The 25,098-nt window shown below is 39.3% G+C and overlaps 1 protein-coding gene across 1 annotated transcript in view; it reads right to left on the bottom strand.

Annotated features, from left to right (window-relative positions):
• Positions 1–1,239: 1,239 nt before the first annotated feature.
• The window catches only part of SPINT1 (serine peptidase inhibitor, Kunitz type 1), a 41,569-nt gene continuing 17,710 nt past the window's right edge, over positions 1,240–25,098 (bottom strand). Inside the window, exons 2-10 of the mRNA XM_075192799.1 lie at positions 19,877–20,031; positions 16,725–16,869; positions 15,907–16,077; positions 15,471–15,503; positions 14,934–15,059; positions 14,516–14,566; positions 12,660–12,830; positions 12,416–12,469; positions 1,240–2,552 (exon numbers count right to left, since the gene is read on the bottom strand). Coding sequence (XP_075048900.1) covers positions 2,362–2,552; positions 12,416–12,469; positions 12,660–12,830; positions 14,516–14,566; positions 14,934–15,059; positions 15,471–15,503; positions 15,907–16,077; positions 16,725–16,869; positions 19,877–20,031 — 1,097 coding nt within the window. The 3' untranslated portion in view covers positions 1,240–2,361. The remainder of the gene's footprint in view (positions 2,553–12,415; positions 12,470–12,659; positions 12,831–14,515; positions 14,567–14,933; positions 15,060–15,470; positions 15,504–15,906; positions 16,078–16,724; positions 16,870–19,876; positions 20,032–25,098) is intronic.

Raw genomic sequence — 25,098 nt, 5'->3', positions numbered from 1 at the left:
GAATACAAATAGTCCCAAATACCCCCCTCCTCTCTATACCCAACCCCAGTCTTTCAGGTGCAAGGTGACATAAAAGCCATTTTACTATACACAAACATTATACATATATAACAATAACATCTACAAGTAGTAAAAATCACAAATATATGCATGGAAGAAATTTGGACCTAAAAACACAGACACGTCTGTAAAACGCCTGTACTGCCTCAAAGGATTATAGATCAGACCAAGGGGCCACTTTAATCAAAAGAGGGCCTAGACTAGAGGACACATTCACACAAAGTTTATGAAAAGCCATGTTTAAGTAATGTAATTACAAAAAGGTTATTTCATCTTTTGCCCTTTTTATTTTTTAAGCTTTATCCCCATCCCCTCCTACTTTTTTGAGTCGTGGGGATCTCCCTTTTTACAGAATCTTGGGGTGACTGATATAATTGGGTGGATTCCTGAGTAGGCCAGAGCAGAGACTGTCAGCCCCTACCTCATTACACAGCTTCTTGCCATTGAAGTTCACAGGAACTGAACAAGGGAACTTAACGACCGAACAGGGTTCTACTGTGTATGCCCAGAAGGGCAAGGGGTACCTACAGAGCAGTAAATACGACTTGGTGCTCCTGATATGCATCTCTGGGCCCCTGCAGCAGCTATATGGACTGCTATTTCTAGTTATGCCCCCTGGGAATGGGGTGTTTAAGTCTTTCCCAAAGTATAATTGGCGTTTAAAACACTGCATCCAATTAAGACAGTTATTAAGTCAGCTCATCTGCTAAATGCAGACTTGAGACTATTGTGTGTGTTCTAGTTTCTCTAAGGCTTATTAATTATTCCCCTTACACAATTATTGAGAATGGAAATTGATTCAAGTTGGTTTCAATTCTGACATTTTATTCATTATAGATATTGGTCTTACTAAACAGATTTTCATTTTTACAGTTTTTATTGTAGTTTTAACTGAAATAAATTAAAGTACTGAATTTTCATATAGGTCTCTCCTAGCACTGCAAAACATTAACACGATAATTAATACAAGCATTATTTGGCCTGCCGGGAATATAAATAGTGAACTAGTAACATGCAGAAACAGAATTCAAGTCAAACATAATTGTAAGGTCCGTAAAGTCCAACTTGTGGACATACTTTGGCTTTAAATATCTCAAATGCTTTACTTGTAGTTTCTATGAAGGATTTAGACTGTATGCAACACACCAATTGTACCAAACCAAGAATGTATAACATTAATGACATTAAAAGGTTTCTCATTTTATTCCATATTTATGTTAATGGAACAATACTTCAACGTTAAAGCAGTTGGGTGGAGGAGTATACAAATGTACATATCAATTAAAAAATTACATATAATGTACAATTTTTTTACCCTCTTCAAATTTTAGCAGCTCTTTGTGTACAACAATTACATTTTACAGTCTTCAACAAAAGGAGGATAGTAAATAAGGGTATCTGTAGCTATTGCAACACAGAATACATCCATTTTTGGCCCCTTCACTGCTTTAACAGGCAAGTCATGCATTGCAGGGTTTTTTGGCAGTGAAGATATTAAACACTCAATAACATTAAGTTTAAGTATAAGCCTTCAAACCGGCTGCATGTGTAGTCGTTAAGCTGAAAGAGATTGCTGTGTAATTGCAATAGAATTAGGCTGGTCTGCACAGTGATTGAGATGCAGCATTTTTTATCACTTTTACACTGACGCAAAGTAAAGGTGTATGTTCGCTAGGTCTAAAAGTCCATTTATTACTAGGTGTTAATAGTATTATGTGCAACATTTAAAATAGGGAAATATTAAATCGACTGCCTGACACTAAGCAACTCAGACTAACTGACCTGTACCCAAAATGATGGATGAATGAAGTTTGCAGATTCCCTCACTTGTGCTCAAGCAGGACTTCAGAGAGGAGCACTCTTACCCATACCAAATACAGGATATAGTACTTTTCATTTATATAAAAAAAACCAAACAAAACATAAAATAAAAAAAACGGAAACAAAACCCCCAACAAAAATGGACTCATAAAATAAAAGTGAGATACATTCATATGTGGATTGTAGAGGAGTTACCAAATAATATATTTCATCACAATGCTAAGTTTTTCTACATTAAAAAAAAATTAAAAAAAATCTGCTGGGTCTCATGGTTTCTTCCATGTGCTGGTGGAAATTAAATGTTCAAATCCACTTCTTTAAAACCTTGTTGAATCCACTGCAATTTGCTGATAAGTCATGTGTAAATTTTTCTCTGCATAATTTTGGCTGTGTAATTTTCCAAAAGCACTAGACCACAGCATGGAGTGTTGAACAAAGTGTAATGGTAAATTCATTTTTCAATGGATAGTCATCAGCTGTTCACACTGGTTTGGTGGTCCGGTTATATACAAGGTGCTCAGTGTCTTCAGTTGTGGAGAGGACAGTGTTATTAACAGGTGTTTGCCGCTTGCGGCTAGCTTTTCTCTTTTTCAAAAAACAGTATCCGATTACAGCAAGAATAACCAGTATACAGATGCCAAGAAACACTGCGACCGCCACTTCAGCGGAGCCTGCACAAGGCAAACACAGAAAGATTTGTAAACAGATGCACAATTATGATTCATCTCCATATCCCACTGATATTATACAGTACTTTCCATTTTGGCCCCTCTCCTTAGTTGTACATTTTCAGGGGGGAGTTTCTAGTTTGTTTTTTAATCACGGAAAGCTAACAATTAGTAATACCATGGACAAATTCACAAAATTGGTAATATATAAAGAAGTACATGGACATAGAATTCAACTGATAACATAGGAGTGTTAATCGACTGTTTAAGAGTAGATAAGAGCATAGGCTGAAATAGTGTTGTCTGGCAACATGCAGAGTGAACAGTTAATGAAGTCTATGTAGTATGCACCCACAACCTTGAGGGTTTGGGAAATTAACCACATTGCTGCCTCACTCACACTCCCAAATGCCAACTCTGGGGATTTATGCATCATACGGACAAACACTTCATGGCTATTTAAGTGGATATCTTTTATGCCAAACTTGCTAGTAGCCAAACAAGAGGCATCTACATACATAGGTTTTCTAAATTAATTAGAAAAAGAAAAAAAACAAAAAAAAAAAAAACAACTTGGTTTGTGTAATGTCTAAACAGTGGATTGTGCCATACTCCCCTTTTCTGACTGAAATTGTGTCCATAATCCTAAGCCCAACCAGATTCTGGGAGCCGTGATCTAAACTACAAACCTTTGAATACTAGCCAAGGACAACAGTGCACATATTAGCATGTTTCTCCTGTTCCTAATTTATAAGATCAAGCAGAGTTTAATGGAGGATGCCATGATGTACATACCAGACAAAGCATCCATTTCATTAATGCAATAGGTAGAATCCCTTTCCAATTTAGGTAGACACAGGCTACCTCACCCCCCAGATGTTATAAGGCAGCTTCTCCTTTTCCCCTGTGTCCGAGAGACTTCCCAAGTTTAATTGAAAAAAAAAAACCCAAATATATATATATATATATATATATATATATATATATATATATATATATATATATATATATATATATATATATATATATATATATATATATATATATATACATACACTTGGCTGCATAATTTATATTTTTCTTCAATCGTCCATGGCAGCCATTACAATGGGCTGTAGCCAAGCAATACAGTAGGGAGGGCCACCAGAAACATACAAGCCATATTTGCAGCAAAATTATGAACTTATTTAGTGGCGGAGCTGAGAACATGTACACCAAACTAAGAATGGGCGGAAGTATATCCCCGTGGCAATGACTAGCGAAGGCATGGATAGACATCCATGCAGCTGTTCTGCAAAGCAGTTATTGAAGCCTGCACCTTTCTTGTCAAAATGTTGATACTGCCCGTGAGGAGTGGACCCTCAGGAACTTGACATTTTATGCCCATTTCTCTTGTATGCCTGTACAATTACTTAATTGATCCATCTAGATATGGCTTGTTTATGCAGGAACCACGGTCATGCAGGAACCATGAAGAGTTGGTTCTGTGTTTATGAATCCCTCAGTTCTGGAAAAGGATATGGGAATTGTTCTTATCAAATTCGATGAATGCAGTTTTCGCCCTTGTTCATCATTAGCTTCTGGAAAAAATAATGGTAGTACAACCTCCTGGTTAATGTGAGATGTAGAAACTACATTAGACAGAAATGCTGGATTGGCTCCAAGCATTACCTTATTTGCATAGAGATTCAGAAAGGACTCCTTACACCACAAAGCTGGTAATTCGCCAACTCTGCAAAGCAGAAGTGATTGCCACCAAGACCACCACATTCAGTGCTAGCAACAAAATTTGCAGTGGTTAAAAAGGGGATAACCACTGATACAGCTGATGCCGGTATCCCCCGGGATGGAGACAGGGTTCCTGCCTTGTTGCTGAAGGCCCTCTAATCTGGGAGCATCTCACCATCCACTGCAAGCTTAGTTGAGAAGACCTTTTGTTTCAGGCAGCCGGCAGCTATGGAAAGTACTCCAGAGTGAAATATGTGGACACTGGTATTGGAGAGAAAAGGATTAAAGTGGAATTAATTGCGAGAGTCCGGATATCGGGAGGAGCTTCTCTTATGTTCGATATGCCTATCTAACCCATAATTCTGGTAGGAATCCATCTTTTATTAATACCACGAAGGTGATGGGAAAGTGCACATCAATTTGAAGCAGTATATCTTTGATGTGGAATAAGCTATCTTCTATACTTCACAAGAGTGGAACTTTCACTGTTTGATACACATGTCCATTTGAATATTTCTGTTTATTTATGAGAACCTATAAGTGCTGAATGTCCTGATGTAATATTGTTGCAGTGGTTAAAAAGGGTAAGACATGAAGTTCTGCACTTATTTTAAGTCCCATGGAACCACAAAGGGTCTGATAGAAAGGTAGATCCTCTTTACTGCTTGGTAAGAGAAGAGAATAAATCAAATCTTTGGAAGCCAACTTGGTATCCAAGACGGCACTCAGTAGACAATTGTACCTTGAGTGTAGAAAAATTAAGACCTTTTCTTCTTTCTTGCCCGTAACATCCTGCCGATTACTTCCCCAGACTCCCTTACTCCTGAGCATCTTCTGCTTAATCTCCATCCAAATCCAGAGCAGCTAGCTTTGAAGGCATGAAGAATTTGACCTTGGTGTAGGAAATCTGACCTTGGTTCCTCCTACGGGATCGCCAAGGCTACAGGAAACTACAGACTGTGGGGCCAAAATGGAAAGAGTGCTATTACTTCTACCTTCTCTTTTCAGATCTTTTTTTTTAGAATGTGAGCGATGAGGGAAAACATAATCCAGGTGAAAAGTCCTTGAAACTGTCAAAGCATCTATTGCCTTTGTCACTGGAACATTGTGCGGAGACCAGAACTTGGGTACCTTGCATTTTTGCTTGTTACCATAATGTCCAATTAAGGAAGCCCGAATTTTCATATCAGTAGCTGGAACACCTCCTAATGTAGAAAACATTATCCTGGATGAATTGGTTTTCGACTGAAGTGATTGGCTATTACATTCTGCTACCAATGTCTTGTCGTTTGAGAATATTCTGATATTCATCAATTTTAGATGAAGATGAAGGTGATGAATTTCATTCTACAATGCTGTCAGTTCTGTGAAGGCTTTTCTTGCTTTGTGACCACATGCCTTACAACTGACATCTGTTGCAAGTATTATCCATTTTGACTCCAAGAGAGATATTTCTTAGACTTTGGGCTTAGCCACCACCTGAAAGACTACATGGTGGCTTTTGACTGGATAATGTCTTGATTTGGAGAAGTCTGCTTGAGATCCCACGGTTTTAAAAGTTCCCACTGGAGATTCTGCATGTTCCATCTTGCCCAAGGAAAGATCCTTATGGCTCTGGGAAACTTAACCAACAATTGAAGTCTCTTTCTTATAGACATTTGATGAGGAGTCTGTAGTCGACGTTACAGAGATGGGATATTGACATATCTTTTTTTTTTCTACAGAAACACGTAGTTTTGTATGGTGTTTATCTGTACCTCCAGAAACAAATTTGTTGTGATGTACGAGGACTTTTCGACTTCATCATAATCCCAGCCATGTTCTTGTATAAAGGCCATCACCTGAGCTTTTCTGTAGCCAACAATGCATTCTGAGTACCCCACCCTAATAATTTTGTCACAAATTCTTATTTCCACCACCAGAGTAACTAGCACTTTGGTAAAAGTTCCCAGAAATGTTGATACCCCTAAAGGGCAGGCAGGTAAACTGAAAGTGTTGGCCCAATGCCCAGAACTTGAGAAATTTTCGGTGATGAACTGCAACAAGGATATGTACATAGGCATCCTGAAGGTCTATGAATGCAAGAAAATCTCCTTGACGATAGTCACAAAAATCGAATTCACAGACTCCATTCAGAGATTTCTGGTGTCGACAAACTTGTTTAATCTCTACAAATCCAGAACCATGTAAACAACTCCTAATGGCTTTCTAACAAGGAAGAGCTTAGAATAGAAACCTTTGCCTTGTTAACCTCCAGGAACAAGACCAATTGCACAAGTCTCTCAAGGATTATAGACTGTTTTGCAAGGCTACCACTACTATTCGATCCGATATAGTCCTGGGGATAAATTTATTAAGCTGTGGGCTTGAAAAAGGAGATGTTGCCTATAGCAACCAATCAGATTCTAGATATTTAGTACATTCTACAAAATGACAGCTAGAATCTAATTAGTTGCCATTTTCTCCTACTGGTGTTAATAGCGGCTGATCAAGATAATAGTTATTATGGAGTCTTCTGACTTGACCTCCCTTCTTTAGGTCTGAATGTCATGTTTAAAGACAGGGGTGTAGTCTTCAAATGGAAGGCTATACTATTCTTTGGCCAAGTGTCTGCTGTACAAGGGTGCAACGAGAGAGCTCTCCTAGCCACTGATGCAATTATACTTGCAGAGAAACAAATAGTGGACAAAGATGCTTCACACAAACTCATGCATAACCTCAATACTTTTCAACCTGTTTTGAATGCTCACTTTCTCTGGAACATCTTTATGCAGTGTCTCTCCCCACAATCTGAACTCTGTCTTGGTTATCCCCTCATTGACCAGACACTTAAAGTGGTGACAGATGAAATATGAGGCATCTTAAAACAACCGTCCATCTTCCTGTCCATAGGCTCCATCAGGGGATCTTCAATAGAGTTATTAGTTATGGATGACATACTAGCCACAGGTGCATCTACTTTTGGGACCAACCTCCATTTCGGAGCCTCCTCATAAATAGATGGATACATACACTCCCATCTCTAAGTTAGACTGACACTTGTCCGCCTGTGCCCATTCCTTACGAATAAGCTCTTTCACCACATATACAAGGAAACCGCTACCCTTCCTAATGCAATCATCAATCAGGTGTTTAGGAGTCTCGCTGCTCTCTGGCAGTTGATTCTTCCTCCGCACCTATAGTTTTGTGTGTAATTATATATATATATATATATATATATATATATATATATATATATATATATATATATATATATATAAAATTTAAGATGACAATGTGGAGATATTTTTAATCTCGGTACTAGAGTAATATTCCAATTTCCCTGGAGAGTCCCATTTTGACTGCAAATATATTTCCACTAAAGTCTTAGGAACTTCAATTCTTCTACAGCGTTCAAATCATCCTTTGTCACAAAACATTCCTTCATCTATTCCATGAATTCTTTAAATAACTGAGAGGGTTGCATTTTTACCTTGGTTTGAGAACTACTCCTCACCCTCACCTTTAAAGCTCTTAGTCAATCTTCCCCTCCCTACATCTCCAATCACATCTCTACCTACACTCCTACCCGCCCCCTCCGCTCTGCCTCTGACCGCCGCCTCACTACTTCACTGATCACCTCCTCTCACTCTCGTCTTCAGGACTTTGCCCGGGCTGCTCCCCTGCTGTGGAACGATCTTCCACGTTCCATCAGGTTAGCATCTACTCTCAAAGGCTTCAAGCGTGCCCTTAAGACTCATTTCTTTATTCAAGTCTATCAGTCTTCCTAACTTCCTTGTCCTGGCTCTCTCTCCCAGTTAGTACCACCCTTTTTGTGTCTCCCCCTTCCCTTTAGGTTGTAAGCTCTCATGAGCAGGGCCCTCTTTCCTTGTGTGCTCCTTCTACTGTTCCTTCACCCTCTGTACCTCTTGGCCTGCTTCTACCATCCCTTTCACTATCTGTCAGATATAATCTGATTTGCTTTACCCCGTCACCTGTGTTTGTATATATTTGTGTTTCATGTTGTGTCTTGGTTCTGTTTTCTGTATATGTAATGTACGGCGCTGCAGACCCTTTGTGGCGCCTTATAAGTCAAAGTTATTAATAATAATATTATATTATTAATTCCTTCAGATTAAATGAGTTAAAAAGCTTATGACTGGCTCCACAAACTATGCTGTTGTAGCTTTCCATTTTTCTTCCTCTCTACAAAAGTGCTTAAATGACAGGCCATTACTATACAAACTAAAATGAATATGTATAAAGAATTTAGCACCTCTAACTTAGGGGGCCCACATAACCGGTGGGCACCTGTATTGTTTGCGGTTTAACTCGGGATCCATTTTGCTTCCAACTCTGGTCACTGTGCACAAAATGGAATGTAGCAAAACGTTTCCCAGTGAATACTTCATAGCAGTTCCAAGTCATCTTTAAGCTTGGTCTCTATCTCGGCACTCTGTGACCCATGATGCAGTACATGCAGAACTCAGAGCAGTCCGAAAATCTGTGTCAAATTCTAATTTCCTTTACCAGGACTGCTCCCGGAGGTAGTAGGACTGGCGATTCCCAGGTAGGCAGTACAGAGACAGGAAAAGACACAGAGACCTGCTTTATAACCTATCTAAACGGAAAGGGAATTCTACCCATTGTAATAGCTGCCATGGAGAATTGAAGAAGAAATCCAGCTATTTTACTTAAAATTTAAAATACCACTTGACAGTGTATCAAGTATAAGTGTTCAGGAACAATGGATTAGTGATCTCCATCTTCTCAATAATGATCATTAATAATGTTTAAAAGGACTCAGTAATATCTCCTTTGTTAGGTACAGCAAAAACCAACTGCTCTTCCTCCTCTGTCCAATACAATTTTTTATATGCAGATGATAACCTATTATGACAATCCAAACCTTAAGTAGCAAAACTAATCTTTTGAGAATATTGACCACTTGCTACATTTCCTCCAATTCCATGGATTGTTGGTTGATCATTGAAATGTCAATTATAAATTACAAATGTGACCTTTAAATGGCCTTGCTTCCTCTTATCTTTATTCCTTTAAGCTCGTCTCACCTTCTTAGACAGAACTTTATATTATCAATGGAGAAAGCCAAGTCTGACTTTATTTTGAAAGCAAAGTGCACAGATGACAGCCTAATATTATAACACATGCTACAAAAATAAGGGATCTGGATATGCCAAACAGCCTTTCTGACCTCATATCAGTCCTGTGCTACAATGTATCCCTTCTACAGGCTGCTTCATGCTGTACATTTTGGATAGCTGTAAATTTGATCTGTTTTCTACGAAACATTAAATAAAAATCAGTGTTGCTCCTGCAAAATATATACTTTTCCCATCGACATAAACACATGCTAATTTGACAACAGATGTTGTACAGTTCAAAGTACCCAAAATGTCATTGCTGTTCTTAGTGATAGAAGCTTAGAGCCATATTTAATTTATCAATTATTATATACAGTTAATTCTTCCAAACTTCAGAGTGGCCTTGTCTGGGAATCATTCTGGCCCAATGAATTTATAGACTCCGCTTGTTAGAATATTTTTAAAGGAGGCCTCCTCCAATAATATCCACTAGCAGTCTATTAAAAAGCAACACCACTGACCAACTGCACTCTAGTAGTCTTTCTCCATAGTTGCCTACCTCTGGTCCAGAGTAGGAAGGGTGTGACCAGATGGGCTTACTTCACCACCCAATCTGTAGGGAGGGGGCTGTAGGTCAGAGGAACAGAGGGATGTTCTTCTTGCACAGTTTATCTTGGTTTCCTTCCCACTGTCAGTTACTGAAAACTCCTACTGGTGTCACCTTGCCACCAGACACTCACCGACTGCAAGTGTCAACTGCGCAATATTTGTAGGAGAATTCGTCTGCCACCACTGGGTTCCTCTGCGACACACAGATCTGCGTATTTCTGGGATAGCTGCTGTAATGCGTATTTGCTATGGTCTGGCTGGTACCTCCTGACTGTTTACTATGGATCAGGACTGCTATGTAGCGGGCAGAGCGTTCACACAGACGCTGGGTTCAACACTTGACACCGGGCAATGGATTAGAGTAAGCGTTTCTCTGTTGGTCACAGGATACAGCAGGTAATAGTCACAGGCAGAATCTTCAAGCAGTGATGGTTTATTGCTCAAGAGTCCTGACAAGGACTTTTACAGAACAGTTTGTGGTACTGGTGATCATCCAGAAGTCAGATGGGAAATGGTGATACATGGTCAAACAGAGTTCTTATTATACACACACTGACAAACGTTAGCAGGGGGTAACACCACCCCCTGATCCTAGATGGCTCCAAAAAGTCCAAAATGTTTCATTTAAAAACTAACACCAGGATGTAATACATTCTCCAGACTTGGGGTCAATGCAAGTTTAAGCTTTAACAAAATTCACACCAATCTGTGCTTTCCTGCATCCTGTCTTAGAGACATAGGAAGCCTACCAAGTTTAATTACCATCTCCTGAGCTTTCAGGCTAAGGGATGTGTTGGACACTCACATTAAAAGATCTAATTAACATGGAGGATTTTCTTTAGAAAAGTGTCAAAAATTCAATTTTCTCCCCTGGTATACTGTCTCAGAAATCAATACGCTGTCCAATACAGAAATATAAGACTGTATCAAAAATCAGTACATTTGCAATTATATAAAATGGCACACTGTGCTATTAATTTAAAAACATTTATACATTAAGTTATTTATAAGTGATCTAGTCACAAAGGGAAGCTGACATTATTATTACCCTTTATCTAGAAAGCACAAATATATTGCTCCAGTGTTGTTCAAGATAAAAATAAACCCAGAATGACATACAATTCAAGAGGTGTGGAGAACAATTGATGCAAGAAAATGTAAATGAATAACAAAATGTAGCTAGTGGTGGGGAAGTGGGTGTGGCTTCTGTAAGGCAGAAGCATCATTAGCCAACAATATTAAAGCCATACTTGCTGACTCTTTTCCTCTGCCATTTGGAAGTTCCCAGAGGGGATATGAAGTGAAAGTATGGAGGGGAGCAGGGCGGGTCCAAAATGACACAATCCACTGCAAATCATCTCACCCACTTCACTAGGAAGTGGGCAGGATGCAGGAGAATGGCATGCGCTCTTGGGAGTCCTAACCAGAATTCCAGGAGAGTTGGAAAGCACGATTAAAACAGTAATTGGAAATTGGCATTTCTGTGTATTAATCTGAGGTGTGGTACTAGTGAAACGAGGAGAGACAGTGGAAGGTGGAGACATGAAACATGATCTAGTCACTGTAGAAACCTTAAGACAGTTAGCTGCTGGCAACCAGAACGCTCCTTCATAACTGAACCTTCTTCCCTCTGCTGGTTCACTTTTATGGACTCTTGGGGATATCTGCCAGCTTGGAGTAGCTCAGTCCAGCTCACCATATGTTTGCTTGGCTTTCATGTCCAAAACAAAATCGCCTACTCCAGTGTTTAGGGCAGGCCTGTCCAACCTGCGGCCCTCCAGATGTTGAGAAACTACAAGCCCCAGCATGCTTTGCCAGTAGACAGTAGACAACCTGTTGATAGCTGGAAGGGCATTTATTATTATTATTATTATCATCTTTTGACTTATAAGGGCATGCTGGGACTTGTAGTTTCACAACATCTGGAGGGCCGCAGGTTGGACAGGCCTGGTTTAGGGGTTAGGCTGCACATAGCATTGCAGTGAGAAACATACTATTAACTTACTCATTTTTGTGTCGACTTAAAGTGGAACAGTAGTTTATATGGAGCTTCTCTCCGGTAGAGCTACACTATCAATTGAGACAATGAGATCAATTGCACAGTGAATCAATTATATCCAATCCAATTAACTGCACAAGCACGATACAGGTCTGTCTCCCAGGCAACATGTTACATCACAGGCTATCTTTGAATGTTCCTTTACCAAGGGTTAAAGGTCACTAAAATGTACAATATTTATTTTTTTTTGTTTGAAAGTACATCACACATTGCAGAGTTCTGTTGGCTGTTTGCCATGCTCCTTTTGCAATGTGCCTCTATTTTTTATTTTTATTTTTTATTTTTTTTACACACCACAATATGATACATATACTAAAAAAGGGCATAGAACTTAGAGATATGGATATTTGGCTTGTAATGGGTATATGCAAATTACTGTAGCTCACCTGAACTCTCTTGAGGACTTGTGTCGCCTACATCTGCTCCAAAAACATCTCTCTCTGTAAGCAAAAGATGTTTTAATTATATTAAAAGGTTTCTCCAGACAGGAGGCTATTTGAAACCTTTTTTTTTTCCCAATCAATAATACATGCTCCATTTAACAGCTTAAAAAAAATGTACTATTTGCTTTGAGTAAGTCAATGCCAAAAAACAAATAATGATCCTAAAATCTATTAAAGATAAACTCACCAGAAATCCCTGAACAAAATGTGCTACATTGTGTTTCATGAAGAAAGTTATTCTGGTTTCCCAGACAGCCCCCATAAGTAAAGGCCATGCACTTCATGGATACCGGATCATAGTACCAGCGGCTAAAGCTGGCACGACATGGACCAATATCTGGCAAATCCACACATCGGACTAAAACAAACAAACAAAGAAGAAAAAAAATAATAGTGGTGACTTTGAGGAATCATATTAGCTATAGAAAAACCAGTGATACACTAATCAATTAATAAACATTAATTGTGTGTGTAATGTGTGCATGTGAGTGTTCTGTATTTACTTTCGCTACCAATAAATATTGCACAATGCGATTAAAGTGGTTCCAATGCACAAAGATTTAAAAGCAGAATATAGCATAATTACAGCAAACTATGATGAAGTATAAAAGGTATAACAAAATACAAGAAAGTATGACCCAATACATTATGCAGGCGGCAATTGGCACCAACTCAAGCTTCAAATCAGAAAACTCTGTTGGGAGTGTGGGAGGGTCACCCGGAGGAAACGCATGCAAACACCGGGAGAACATACAAACTCCACACAGATATGGCCATGGTCGGGAATCAAACTCATGACCCCAGTGCTGTGATGCAGAAGTGCTAACCACTACGCCTACCAAAGCAAGTAGACACAGCTACCAGTATGCCCCCTCCCCCACCTTCTTTATTTAAAGCTCACCTTCTGAGACTCTATTTATACTTTCTATAATCAACCTAATTTTTACCCTACCCTAGATTTTTTAATCTAGGGCTACTTCTCCATGCTGACTTGTCTAAATGTTATAAAGTCTAATAATTACCTTGCTTGGACTACTCTTGTGATGGTTATCTTTTTACAGTGAAATTTCTTAGCCAGTTCGCGCATCTGCTTCAAAAATATACTGCATGAATAAATGTGTCATCTGAAAATATCCTGTTATGGGTTGTTAGATAACATGGCTGATATTAGTTGATGTTTGTTTGTGAAAAAGCAATACAGCTTAGTACAGGTTTCAAGAAGCAGATTTTCTCACACTGTACAGTTTTGACAAAGGCCCTACAGCACCAGAACACCAAAGACGTCCTTATGAATGCTCATTCTAGAAAAATTAAGTCACACAGAAGTTCACAAGGGGGGGGAAGTTTGAGATTTTTTAATTTTGTTTTTTTTCTCAATTCATTAAAGGTTGGTGCGAAAATATTAAAACGTGCATATTTTACATACACAGTAAAAATTTGGAGATAGGAGTAAAGCTGGGAACACACTACAGAAAATTACTGGAGATGTGATTTCTGTAATTATTTTACCAACGTCAGAATGTCCCAATGAGCATGTAAATTTATGTGTACAGACCAACACGATTTACCTTCAGATCTGTGCTCCTTATCTCAAAACCATCTGCTAAAAAGATCGTGACTCAGACACTCTATATAGAGCTGCATACACAGCTGGTCTAGAGTGCGTACATACTTCCACATTTGCCCAACATCATACATCCAATTATGTAATTTTGCTTAGGTAAAAAACATGCCCATGGTAGTGTACACACTAATGCAACATCTGACCAAACAGTCGTTAATCGTGTGATCTGCGCAATAATTGGATGAAAAACCTGTAGTGTGTACCCAGCTTGAAGCTAGAATGTCAAATTTTGCACCTTTACAAAACCGTGTTTTGCTAGGGGGTGAATAGAATTAGAATATGGAGGGGGCTCACCCTAGCTCAACTCTAAATTCCAATGTAAAAATAAAGCTGCCCAGTATTCACTCTAATGAGCCCCTCACATGGTTCACCATTGCATATATGAGACCTTGCTGTCTGACTGGCTGTATAGAAAATACCTTTACTGTTTGGAGTGTCAAGTTCCTGAAGCTTCTTAAATCCTTTATCATCTAGAAAAACAGGAAAGAATATAGCATGAATATGCAAATGGTTCATTTATAAGTCAAATATATGAAGTATATCTGCTAGGTAAGCTGGATACAGAATATATTGAAAGTAATCAACTTATTTCAGCCATCACACTACCTTGGAATTTTTTTTTTTCCCACCCAACACAAGGTTTCGTCAGGGGCAGTACTTAGTACATTAATGACACTTCAAACTATCTTGTTTTTTAAATGTCCCTTTGCTTATGTCCAATAGAAAGAAAGGAGCTGGCTTACACATCTCATCATTATTTTCCCTCTCTCCCACACACAAAAAAAAAATTCCTCAATACCACCCTACTTCAACAAAGTCCAGAAGGGGAACACTCACATTTATCACAAGAAGATTCATCAGAATGATCACTGCAGTCTGGCGTATTATCACATTCTAAATCAGCCTCAATGCAGCATCCATCGGTACAGTGGAACTGTGTAGGAAGGCAGTGCCCGTCACAAACTAGATAGACAGATAGGAAGGTAAGTATACAACCATCAAAAATGTGTTCCACCTTGTTTGGAGTGTAATAAGGTTATAGTTTGTAACTGTACAGAATTGCAAAGAAAATGTAGTGTGTGCCCTTTAACCTATAAAATAAGTCTAAATTCAGGATTTGGGGGGGGGAGGTAATAAAAAAAACAAAAAAAAAAACACTACGATGGGACATCATTTAAGAGTAATGAACAAACTTGTACCACTCATGTTGTCCCTGAAAGGGGCAATCTGGCCCACAGATTTGCGCCTCAAAAATATTTTGCAGGACTTATCAATATAACACAACCTCCACCCGTACACAAGATATCATTGTTTTACAAATATCCCTAATTAGTTCAGTTATAGCATTGAGACGAAAAGTAAACGGCATTTTACCTGGCTGCAATCTCCTTCCCTTATTGGAATGGTCTGAAAAAGATGAAATTATAACCATATGACAGAAATTCTCACTTTTGCTGAAGGTGTTTAAAATGGCTCCTAAACTTCTCACTTGTTTCAAAGCATGAAAAGCTTTTGCAATTTGTAAGAGAAAACTTTTGTGAGACTCAATTCAAAGTTTAACTTAGAAGTAAATCGATAAAAAACAAAAACAAAAAAACAAAATAGAATGGATATTATGTAAAACCTTTAAAAGACAAACATGCATATACATTGAAGGAAGTTCTGAAAGCATGCCTAAGGGGGTACATGATAGAAACTAGACCAAACAATGATTTTAAGACCACATTAGACAATTCTGGATCAGTTTCCTTTACGAGAGAATTATTTTGTTGTTAAATTTGACATGAAAACACAAAGTCTGTAAACTAACCAGACAAGTTCATGCAGGTTTGCCTACAATCCTCTTTCTTGACATAATTGTTCTTGTTTGGATTGCAGCCTCCAAATGTAAATTCCTCGCAGTCATTCACATCCGAGTTATAGTACCATCGACGGAAGGAGCCGCGGCATCGCCCTACTTTCATAGGAGCAAGGCAGTACTCTGAAACAAAAGTGGGGTATTTGAGAAACCACTGGATTTAGTAGAGGACAGAGGAAGAAGGAAAAACAGGCTTGGGTGTATGGTCCAGCACTCAACACAACCAATCCCTCCGCTTCAGAGAAGAGTTGGAGAACTCACTGTAAAATGTAAGGCTGGGTACGCACTACAGAACATTTCTCCAAAGACAAAGTCCCGACCAGCTTCTTCTATACACACTTTGCAAGATTTACCTTCAAATCTGTGCTCGTCTGTCATAACCATCGACTGAAAAGATCGCGACTCTGTAAACTATATGGAGATCTGCCTACACTGCAGGCTGTGAGTGCAAACACTGTTCAGAATGTGCCCGATATTGTTCCATTGTTTATAGAGATTTTTAGTCAGTTTATAAAATCAAACGATAGTGTGTTTTGGTACGATAAAGCATGATCGGTGGAGCACACACACTAATGTGATATTGGACCCAACAGTCATTTATCGTGTAATCGGCCCGTTAATGGGGTGAAAAACCTGCAGTATGTACCCAGCCTAAAAAGCTCTACTCCTTGCAATTATAAGCAACATTAGTGTGTCACTTTTTTTTTTATTTCTCGGTCAACATAAGTGAAGTAATATCACATTAATATTATTAGTATCAAACCACTTACCCTCAGTTTGTTCCTTTGTTAGCACAGTGACAGTGACAGTGGCTGAACTCTGATGATCTGTAGTGTCAGTAACTATCAGCTGGAAAATGTACTCTCCATCCATAAGGTTAGAGACTTTTAGGAATGCTGGCTGATCCGGGAATTGCTGTAGACACAGTACACTTTTCAAGTTATACAAAAGCAGCAATTGAAAGCTCAATAACAAAACTTAAACATGGCACAATTTTTTTTTTTATTATTAACAAGATCATAAATGAAGAACAACTAAAGCTTTCATTGGGCTGAGATTCTAAATTTATTTATAATAAAGAAAGGATTAGGCAGAACTCCTTCGCCCAGATCGGCAGTGCCCAGTATGCTATCCCCCACAAACTCTGCCACGATACCTCAACTTTCTTATGATAAGTTTACCCCTACCCACACAATCCGTTTGTTCTCTTCCTCTTATTCATAAGAATGCAGCCTATCTATTCACTTGGAACTAAAGACATCACTGAGGCATGTCAAGAGAACATCTTATGCTGCACCCTCCCTTATCAAGCCTAGTAATCCATAAAATAAATTATTTTGAGACCATACATATTCCAATGTCATATTCTCAATTTTAGAAACTGACCAAAACTCAGACATTCTCTCCTTCCTCTACCAACATGCCCTCTCCCCTCCCTTATTAAGTATTATTTTTGCTCCCTACTTTTATATATTTATAAATATGTTAACCAAATTAATTTATCAGTCATCTTTAATCATACTTGGCCACTTTCCCGGAATGTCTGGGAGACTCCCGAATTCCGGGTACATCTCTCGGGAGAGCAGGCCTTTGTCCCACATCCCTCCCATTTCCTAGTGGTGTGCGCAGGATGGGAGCCTCATGACACGATCTCTGGTGAATAGTGTCGTTCTGGTCCCGCCACCAGCGTAAAAATTACACTTTCACTTGACTACGCTGCAGGGCAGAGACCAAAATTACGTCATTCGCTGCAACCCCCACCCCACCCCCCCCTCCCCCCTCACCTCCTCTCTGGGATCTTGCGAAGTGTAAGAGTAAAAAAGTTAGTAACTATGTCTAACTACTTAAAAATAAATAGGAATGCACTTCCAATGCATTTATTAACTGGTTTAGTAAAAGATCCACTGCACCCAGTGCAGGATGTATACAGCTAGAAACACACCCATTTACATGTAGCCGTTCGTCTTTACTTGTGTATTACACTTCTCAGTAATTAAATTAGAACCATATTATTTTAAAATTATATGGGGCATAGTTTATGAAATTACATATATACATCATAGTGCAAGGAAAATTAACCTACCATAAAGGTCACTAAAATAATTTTGACCTAGTAGATATGTAATTTTTCACAAAAACAAAAAAAGTGTAGATAGAGATACCAGGGCCCCAAATAAGTTGTGCACTTCAAAGGCCGGAGAAAAGTAGAATACAGCAACACAGACTACAATTTCCTCTCCTCCAATAAATCTTGGAAATTGAACAGAGTATGGTATAAGCCAGTGACATACCCACCATGAATGTGAACACGGTTTTAAATAAAGGGGGTCCCATGCCAGTACCTTCACTTATGATATCACCTTGAACCCACAGTTGTACTGATATGGGAAAAGGAGGGTCCGGGGCTCATCAGGGAGAGCCCTGGCGGTTTCTTTCCAGGTGGCTGGCCAGTACGCCAGGATCAGCCAATATTATTAAGAGACCTGCTGGTTAAAATGAAGGGAGAGGGCGAGGAACATTGGGTGTAATGGATGTAAGGTGCGTTTTTGTGGTGGAAGGGTATTAATACAAAGTGTGTGTGTGAGTGAGGGTATTAAGGTTATTAAATTGGGCTTTAATGCAGTTAGGGAATTGGTGATTGCCATTTATGTAATGTGGTAAGGGGGTATTAATGTAATGCAGTTGGGATATTCGTGTAATGTGGCTGCTGGCTTGCAAAGGTTGTCATAGCTAGGAGCTGGATGGGGTTGGACCCCCCTAATATCCTCAATTGGACCAACCTGGTAAAGGAAGTGAGGAAACATGAGCGGGTTATATACGAAAGCCCATGCATAAATATCAAAAGTTTTGGCACCACTAGTACGAGTCACTATGTTTTTCATCCCCATCAGGATCATCTGTTTGGGTTGGGAAGTCACTAATGATGTATTTAGCTCCCAGCCCTGCGTAGCAATGTATGCAGAACTGTTTGCTGGGACTCACCTACTTGTCTTGTTGACAATTTGTAAAACAACAGATTACAATTTGATAGGTTCCAATGCTTTGGTTCACCAGATATGTATTGTGCTTGATTACAATGGTACACACAATCTTGCTTTGTACTGGTACATTTGACATGATTAGACAGATGGGGTAGTTCGTTAGGGTGTTGTGAAAATCTCAATAAAATAAAAAAATAAAATAATGTGTGGGCAATTAATATATTGTAGGGACTAATAATGCAATATGGGTTCCATAATTTAAATGTGTTGGCCAACAGGACTACAGTTCAGGATGTAGGCAATCTTTTATAGCAAGTTGGACAACACTTGATTGAAAGGATTATACATTCATTACTGCTTTTGAGAGAGAGACCTGCCGGGAGAAGTTTGAAAATGGGGGAACACTTTATAGAGCTGCATCTGTCCTACATTATACTGTCTCTTATTGCAACTGTACCCACTCTAGCAAGCTAAACGGCACTAGAAAAATAATAGACTCCATGTGAACCGATTCCTGTAGTTGACAACCATTTTTATTTGTACCAGTTTTCATGATTATACCCAAATGTGTTCAACATTATAATTCTATATAGATCTACAGTATATCTTAGTAGAACATGCGAGTGGTTAAAGTCATTATTAATCCCATGTATAACCATCTGGGTAAATCAGAGACCTGCAGCGACTGGCCACAAATATTTCCAGAATTCCTATGGGCAGATAGAGTTGTTCGAGAATTATACTCAATAGTCGAAGTGGGTCAATATGCCGTACAATCATTTGCTTTGATTGTAAAACTATCAAATTCAATTCACTTACATTTTCCATACCGCCACTTCTAAAGTTTCACTCCCACCACTGATTAAACAAATGTCAGATGTTAACTCTATAGAAGTATAATTAGTGTACTATACTTTTCTCTTGAGGTTCCTATATTTTACCTGTATGAGAACAGAAGCGTCCCCATGGAGGAGGCTCCATTCATAATTTGCAATCCCCTCTTGATCCCAGCTTTCAATGCCACTCAAGGTCACATCTTGGAAAGGCTGAGTTTTGACATCTTTGTTTACTCTGGCTATCGGAGGATCATCATCCCCTAAAGAAAAATTGTATATATATTATTTTTAATGTTCATAACAATAGCATTTATCGGGGTATACACACTTATACATAGGACTTCCAAAGGCCCAGATGTACAGTGGTCATGAGTATCAGCAGTAAAATCTAACAGAGTTTTTATTCATCATAAATATCTTACCATAGAAGCAGCCCAAAACTTACAGTTTATTCATAAGTGCTCAGTGTTGTTTTTCAATATCGCAAACTTGTGTCAAACTGGTAATACACCAGACCATTAACTGGTTAATATTGCTAGCGTTTTGCAAATTCATATATGGATCATGGTTTAAGATTCTTCCAGGACTGCTAATGGACCACATTAATACAAAAGTCAAGTCAAAGTGGAAGTGGGGAGGTTGAGCAAAAGGAGGTGGAGCAGGACAAGAGGCAGAAATGGGAAAAGGGTTGGTGGGATGAGCAAGATGAATAGTATACCGCTCAGATGACTTTGCTTTTTGGTCAAAACCTTTGTGCTGAGCCAGCAGAATGCAAAAGGGTTGATACTTAAGCAGGTGAAGTTTGACCATTTGGGGGTAGAGTGGGGCTTAGTTTGTCCCGATTTTGTGATTCTAAATGTTTTGAGGTATGATCAAAGAGGTGGTGGAAACACTTGATACATAAAGTAGAGGAATAACAATTGTAGCCGTTAGTGAACATACATGTTCATGGATACAGCCACTGTGCTGTGCAATTCATGGCACCGGGCAGTTGGTGGATACAGGTACTGTACAAGGTACTTCAATTTTGAAAGCATCTGGAAGACCAATTTCTGGTGAGTGGCACCAATTATTTGTGCAGAAGTTACACCGTATCAGTTTCCACTACTACAAATGTAATGTACTTATCTTTCTGAGCTCTTCACCATGGTAACTTTGGAATACTGAAATATTGGAGTAAGATTTAATGTGACCGTTTTCACCTGGTTAAGGTGAGCTATAATTCAATCTTCCTAATCCAAAAATGTATACACAGTGTACACTATTTTTCTTTCTTCTTTATTACACGCTGAATAGATGTCCTTTGAACATGGCAAGAAGGAAATTTTGTTGGCTCCAATGTGTTATTGATCCTGGCAGCAATTTATAATCTACAGGACTAAAGAAACAACAAAAGTTCTGATTTTTCAGTTAACCAGTGGCCCAAGTTATTCAACATTTCCAATTTCAGGTACAGCATTAGTTCCTCTGGCCAGTTTACAATTACAGGCACTGTGCAAACTCCTGGCTCCAGGCAGCTGGTAACCACAGGCAGAGCCTATCGCCGCATATTAATAAATAGACCCCTGTCACTGGAAACTCCACTGTGACAGGGACTGATGTGAGGGATATATAAAGTGTAAAGTAATATGTTGGTGATATATAAATATTTGATAATACCAACAGGTGGAAAAAGGAAAAGGAAAAAAAAACCCTAAAAAAAACTGCATTAATGGCATACATGGGGAGAGGCGATCATAGCTTCATATTTCTGTTTAAAAGGCATTAATTGCGTTGGGGATGTCCCAAATCTGCATTTTCTGAATGAAAGGGGGGGGGGGGGTGGGGGGAGAGAGAGGTGGTCTCCATGTACCTTGGTTAGCAGGGCTTATTCTATATTTAAGAGAAGGAAACAGTTTGAGAAATGCGTTTTGATAACATGCAGCAGAGTAATAATGGTCATACTGAGAGCGGGCAAGGAAACTCATACAGTGTCGATTACCTTGTTTATGTTTGTAGATGTATGCTATGTTCTATATTCTCCTGGACCTCTGCTGCTTTTGATACTATTGATCACCCTTCTCTCCTACACACCCTTCCCTCCATTGGGCAGCACGGTGGCTTAGTGGTTAGCACTTCTGCCTCACAGCGCTGGGGTCGCGAGTTCAATTCCCAACCATGGCCTTATCTGTGTGGAGTTTGTATGTTCTACCTGTGTTTGCATGGGTTTCCACTGGGTGCTCCGGTTTCCTCCCACACTCTAAAAATATACTAGTAGGTTAATTGGCTGCCATCAAATTGACGTGTGTGTGTGTGTCTCTATGTTAAGGAAGTTAGACTGTAAGCGCCAATGGGGCAGGGACTGATGCGAGTTCTCTGTACAGTGCTGCGGAATTAGTAGCGCTATATAAATAAATGGTGATGAGTCTTCGTGACACAGTTCTTTCCTGGTTCACTTCCAACTTATCAAACTGCTCCTTCAGTGTTCAGTGCTCTGGCAAATCCTGCCCTCCACTAAAACTATCTTTTGGGGTCCCACAAGGCTCTGTTTTTGGCCCTTTACTTTTTTCACTACACACCTCTTCTCTTGGGGCACTAATTCGGCCTCCAATACCACCTGACACGCAAATCTATATCTCTTCCTCTGACCTCTCTTCCCCTCGTGTAATCAACTGACTTTCTGCTATCTCCACTTGGATGTCCCAACGCTACATAAAGCTCAACATATCCAAAACTGAGCTTACTATATTTCCCTCCTGTCAGAGTCACCACCTGCCCTCAAATCTCCCTCACTGTCAATAACACCACAATTTCCTCAGTCTCCCAAGCCCGCTGCCTTGGTGTCACACTTGACACAGCTTTCTGCTTTATTCCTCACATCCAGACTCTCTCAATCCCGTCGACTCCACCTTAAAAACATTGCCAGAATACGCCCTTTTCTTATTCAACATGCTACCAGAACTCTTATCCATTCTCTCATCTCCTGTCTTGACTATTGCAACCTCCTGCTATATCCACACTTCAATCCATCCTAAATGCTGCTGCAAAGCTGATCTTTCTCTCTCTCAGCCATGTTCAGTTCTCAGTATATACCACACAGTAAAGACATGTCCTCACAGTTCTCTAGCATCTTCTTCTTGATTTGAATTTAAACAGTTCTACAATGTTCAAGAAACTTCATAGCAGTTTGCATCTACCTCTGTATAACATGGCTATATACCTTACTTGCCAACCTATTAATGGTTACATCTAGGAGTTCCCAGAGGGGAGTAGGAGTGAATCTTGGGAGTGGGGCTTGGCAAATCACGTTATTATTTAGACCACCCGTTACATAATGCTGGGTACGTGTCATTTTACAGTGGGGGCGGGACCGAAATGATGCAATTCCCTGAGAATTGCATCATTGTAGCTCTAATTCTGCCCACGGGCAGATGTGGAAGAGTGCCCTACTCTCCCAGGAGTCCAGGAAACCTACCTGGAATTTGCGAGTCTCCCGGACATTCTGGGAGATTTGGCAAGTATGCTATGTACAGTCTATTGTAATAAAGCTAGAGGCAAATACGAGATGCTTAAAAGGGAACTCCACACTGTTTATTTTCCCCAATTCATAATATTTTAACATATCTACTTATGAGCTGAAGATTTCACCTGACATGTATTAATACAGTTTGTAAATGTAGTCCTAGTAGCTTCTCTGTCTCCCGCAATATCTATGACTACTACTTTCTGATGCCACAATGGTGCAGTGCTCTTGTAAACAGCCAACAGCAGTGCTGCAAATAAGCTGATAATTTCGCACCTTGTTTTTAACCACGATGGAGTAAATAGTTAACAAACATGCATAATGAGAGCCACCAATTATTCACCCATAGAACAGAACCACTAAAGCCTTTACATTTTAGACACATCTCAGTCAGTTATCCAGCAATCTCTGATTTGTCAAATGTAACATACATGGAGCAATCAGATTGGGCAATTCAGTAGTCTAATTACACAGCTTATTTGGCAACGCATGTGTGTAGCCAGCATAAGGCTACATACCCTATGGGGTTAAATTATGTGAACATAAAAGGATGTGAAATATATAAAAAAAAAAAAAAATTATAATAAATGAGACCGTGAATATTTCAAGCACCAGTGGGTATGTAGCCCTAGTCAGTGGACGACTAAATGGAAGCACATTTCATTCTAGTCTTTCCCATGTGCCCATTATCTCTTCCCACTCACCATGAGTCACCACATCAGCTTTTCAAACTTTTTCCCCTGAAAGTACCCAACCCTTCCATAGCCATGTTCCGGTCGGCTTTCTAGTCACTTAAACTAAAGAGTGGGATTTGGAATTTGAATAGATTGCACAGCAATTCAGAGAATAAAGTAATCATTTCCTGAATTATGTTTGACAAATAAAATATTATGAAAGGCTGCTGCAACTATTTTTGAGATCCACTAAAGATGTAACATTGAAGTCCTAGTTGAATAAAACAGTCCTAGTCGAAAAAAAGTTTGTTTTGGTAACTTGTCACAATGTACGCCAGCTTCAGCTGTCAGCGAAGAGCAGAGCATGTGTGGAGGGATCACATGATCCCTCCCTGTCACTCACCGCTCGCTCTCTGCAACGATAGTTGCAGAGACAGAGCGGAGATGTCTGTGCGCATGTGCAGCTCTTTGAACTGCACATGCGCAATTACAGTGTAAAGAAAAATGAAGAGGACCAGGGGGAGAGCCGTAGACATAGCGTTCCGAAGAGGTGGGGTAAGTGTGATTTTTTATCACAGAAACAGCAGTTTATCGGAACTGCAGTTTCTCATAACTGTGAGAAATAGTTCAATTCTTATAAATGCGGTAAGGATTGAAAACTATTTTTCACTTTATGATAAGATCGATAAATGTGCCCCTATGAATGTTATTTTTATTTAAGATTTTTTTTTGGGGGGGCGGGGTGGAACATTTTATAAAACCCACCCCCACTTGCAAAGGCATATGTGTTACTTTTACCATAATTTATATAGTCCCACCATTATTATTTAAATAAATCACTTTTTCACGAGAATTCTTTAAAAAAAAAAAAAAAAAAGTTTTCCCTTAATATTTTCACAAAGTGTCTTTAAAGTTATTTTCAGTTCCATTGTGCATGTGTGAACTGAATAGCTGGGTCACGCATGCACAGACTGCCCTTGAGAAGCAGCAAGTTAACGCTTACCGCCAGAAATGCTGAGGAAGCCGAATATCGTTCAGATTAGGGATGAGCGCACTCGGATTTATGAAATCCGAGCCCACCCGAACGTTGCGGATCCGAGTCGGATCCGAGACAGATCCGGGTATTGGCGCCAAATTCAAAAGTGAAATTG

This window comes from Mixophyes fleayi, chromosome 12 (genome assembly GCF_038048845.1).
Source record: "Mixophyes fleayi isolate aMixFle1 chromosome 12, aMixFle1.hap1, whole genome shotgun sequence".
NCBI classification, from domain to species: domain Eukaryota; kingdom Metazoa; phylum Chordata; class Amphibia; order Anura; family Limnodynastidae; genus Mixophyes; species Mixophyes fleayi.
The sequence above is the reverse complement of the archived record's forward strand: the minus strand, read 5'-3'. Positions and strand labels throughout refer to the sequence as shown.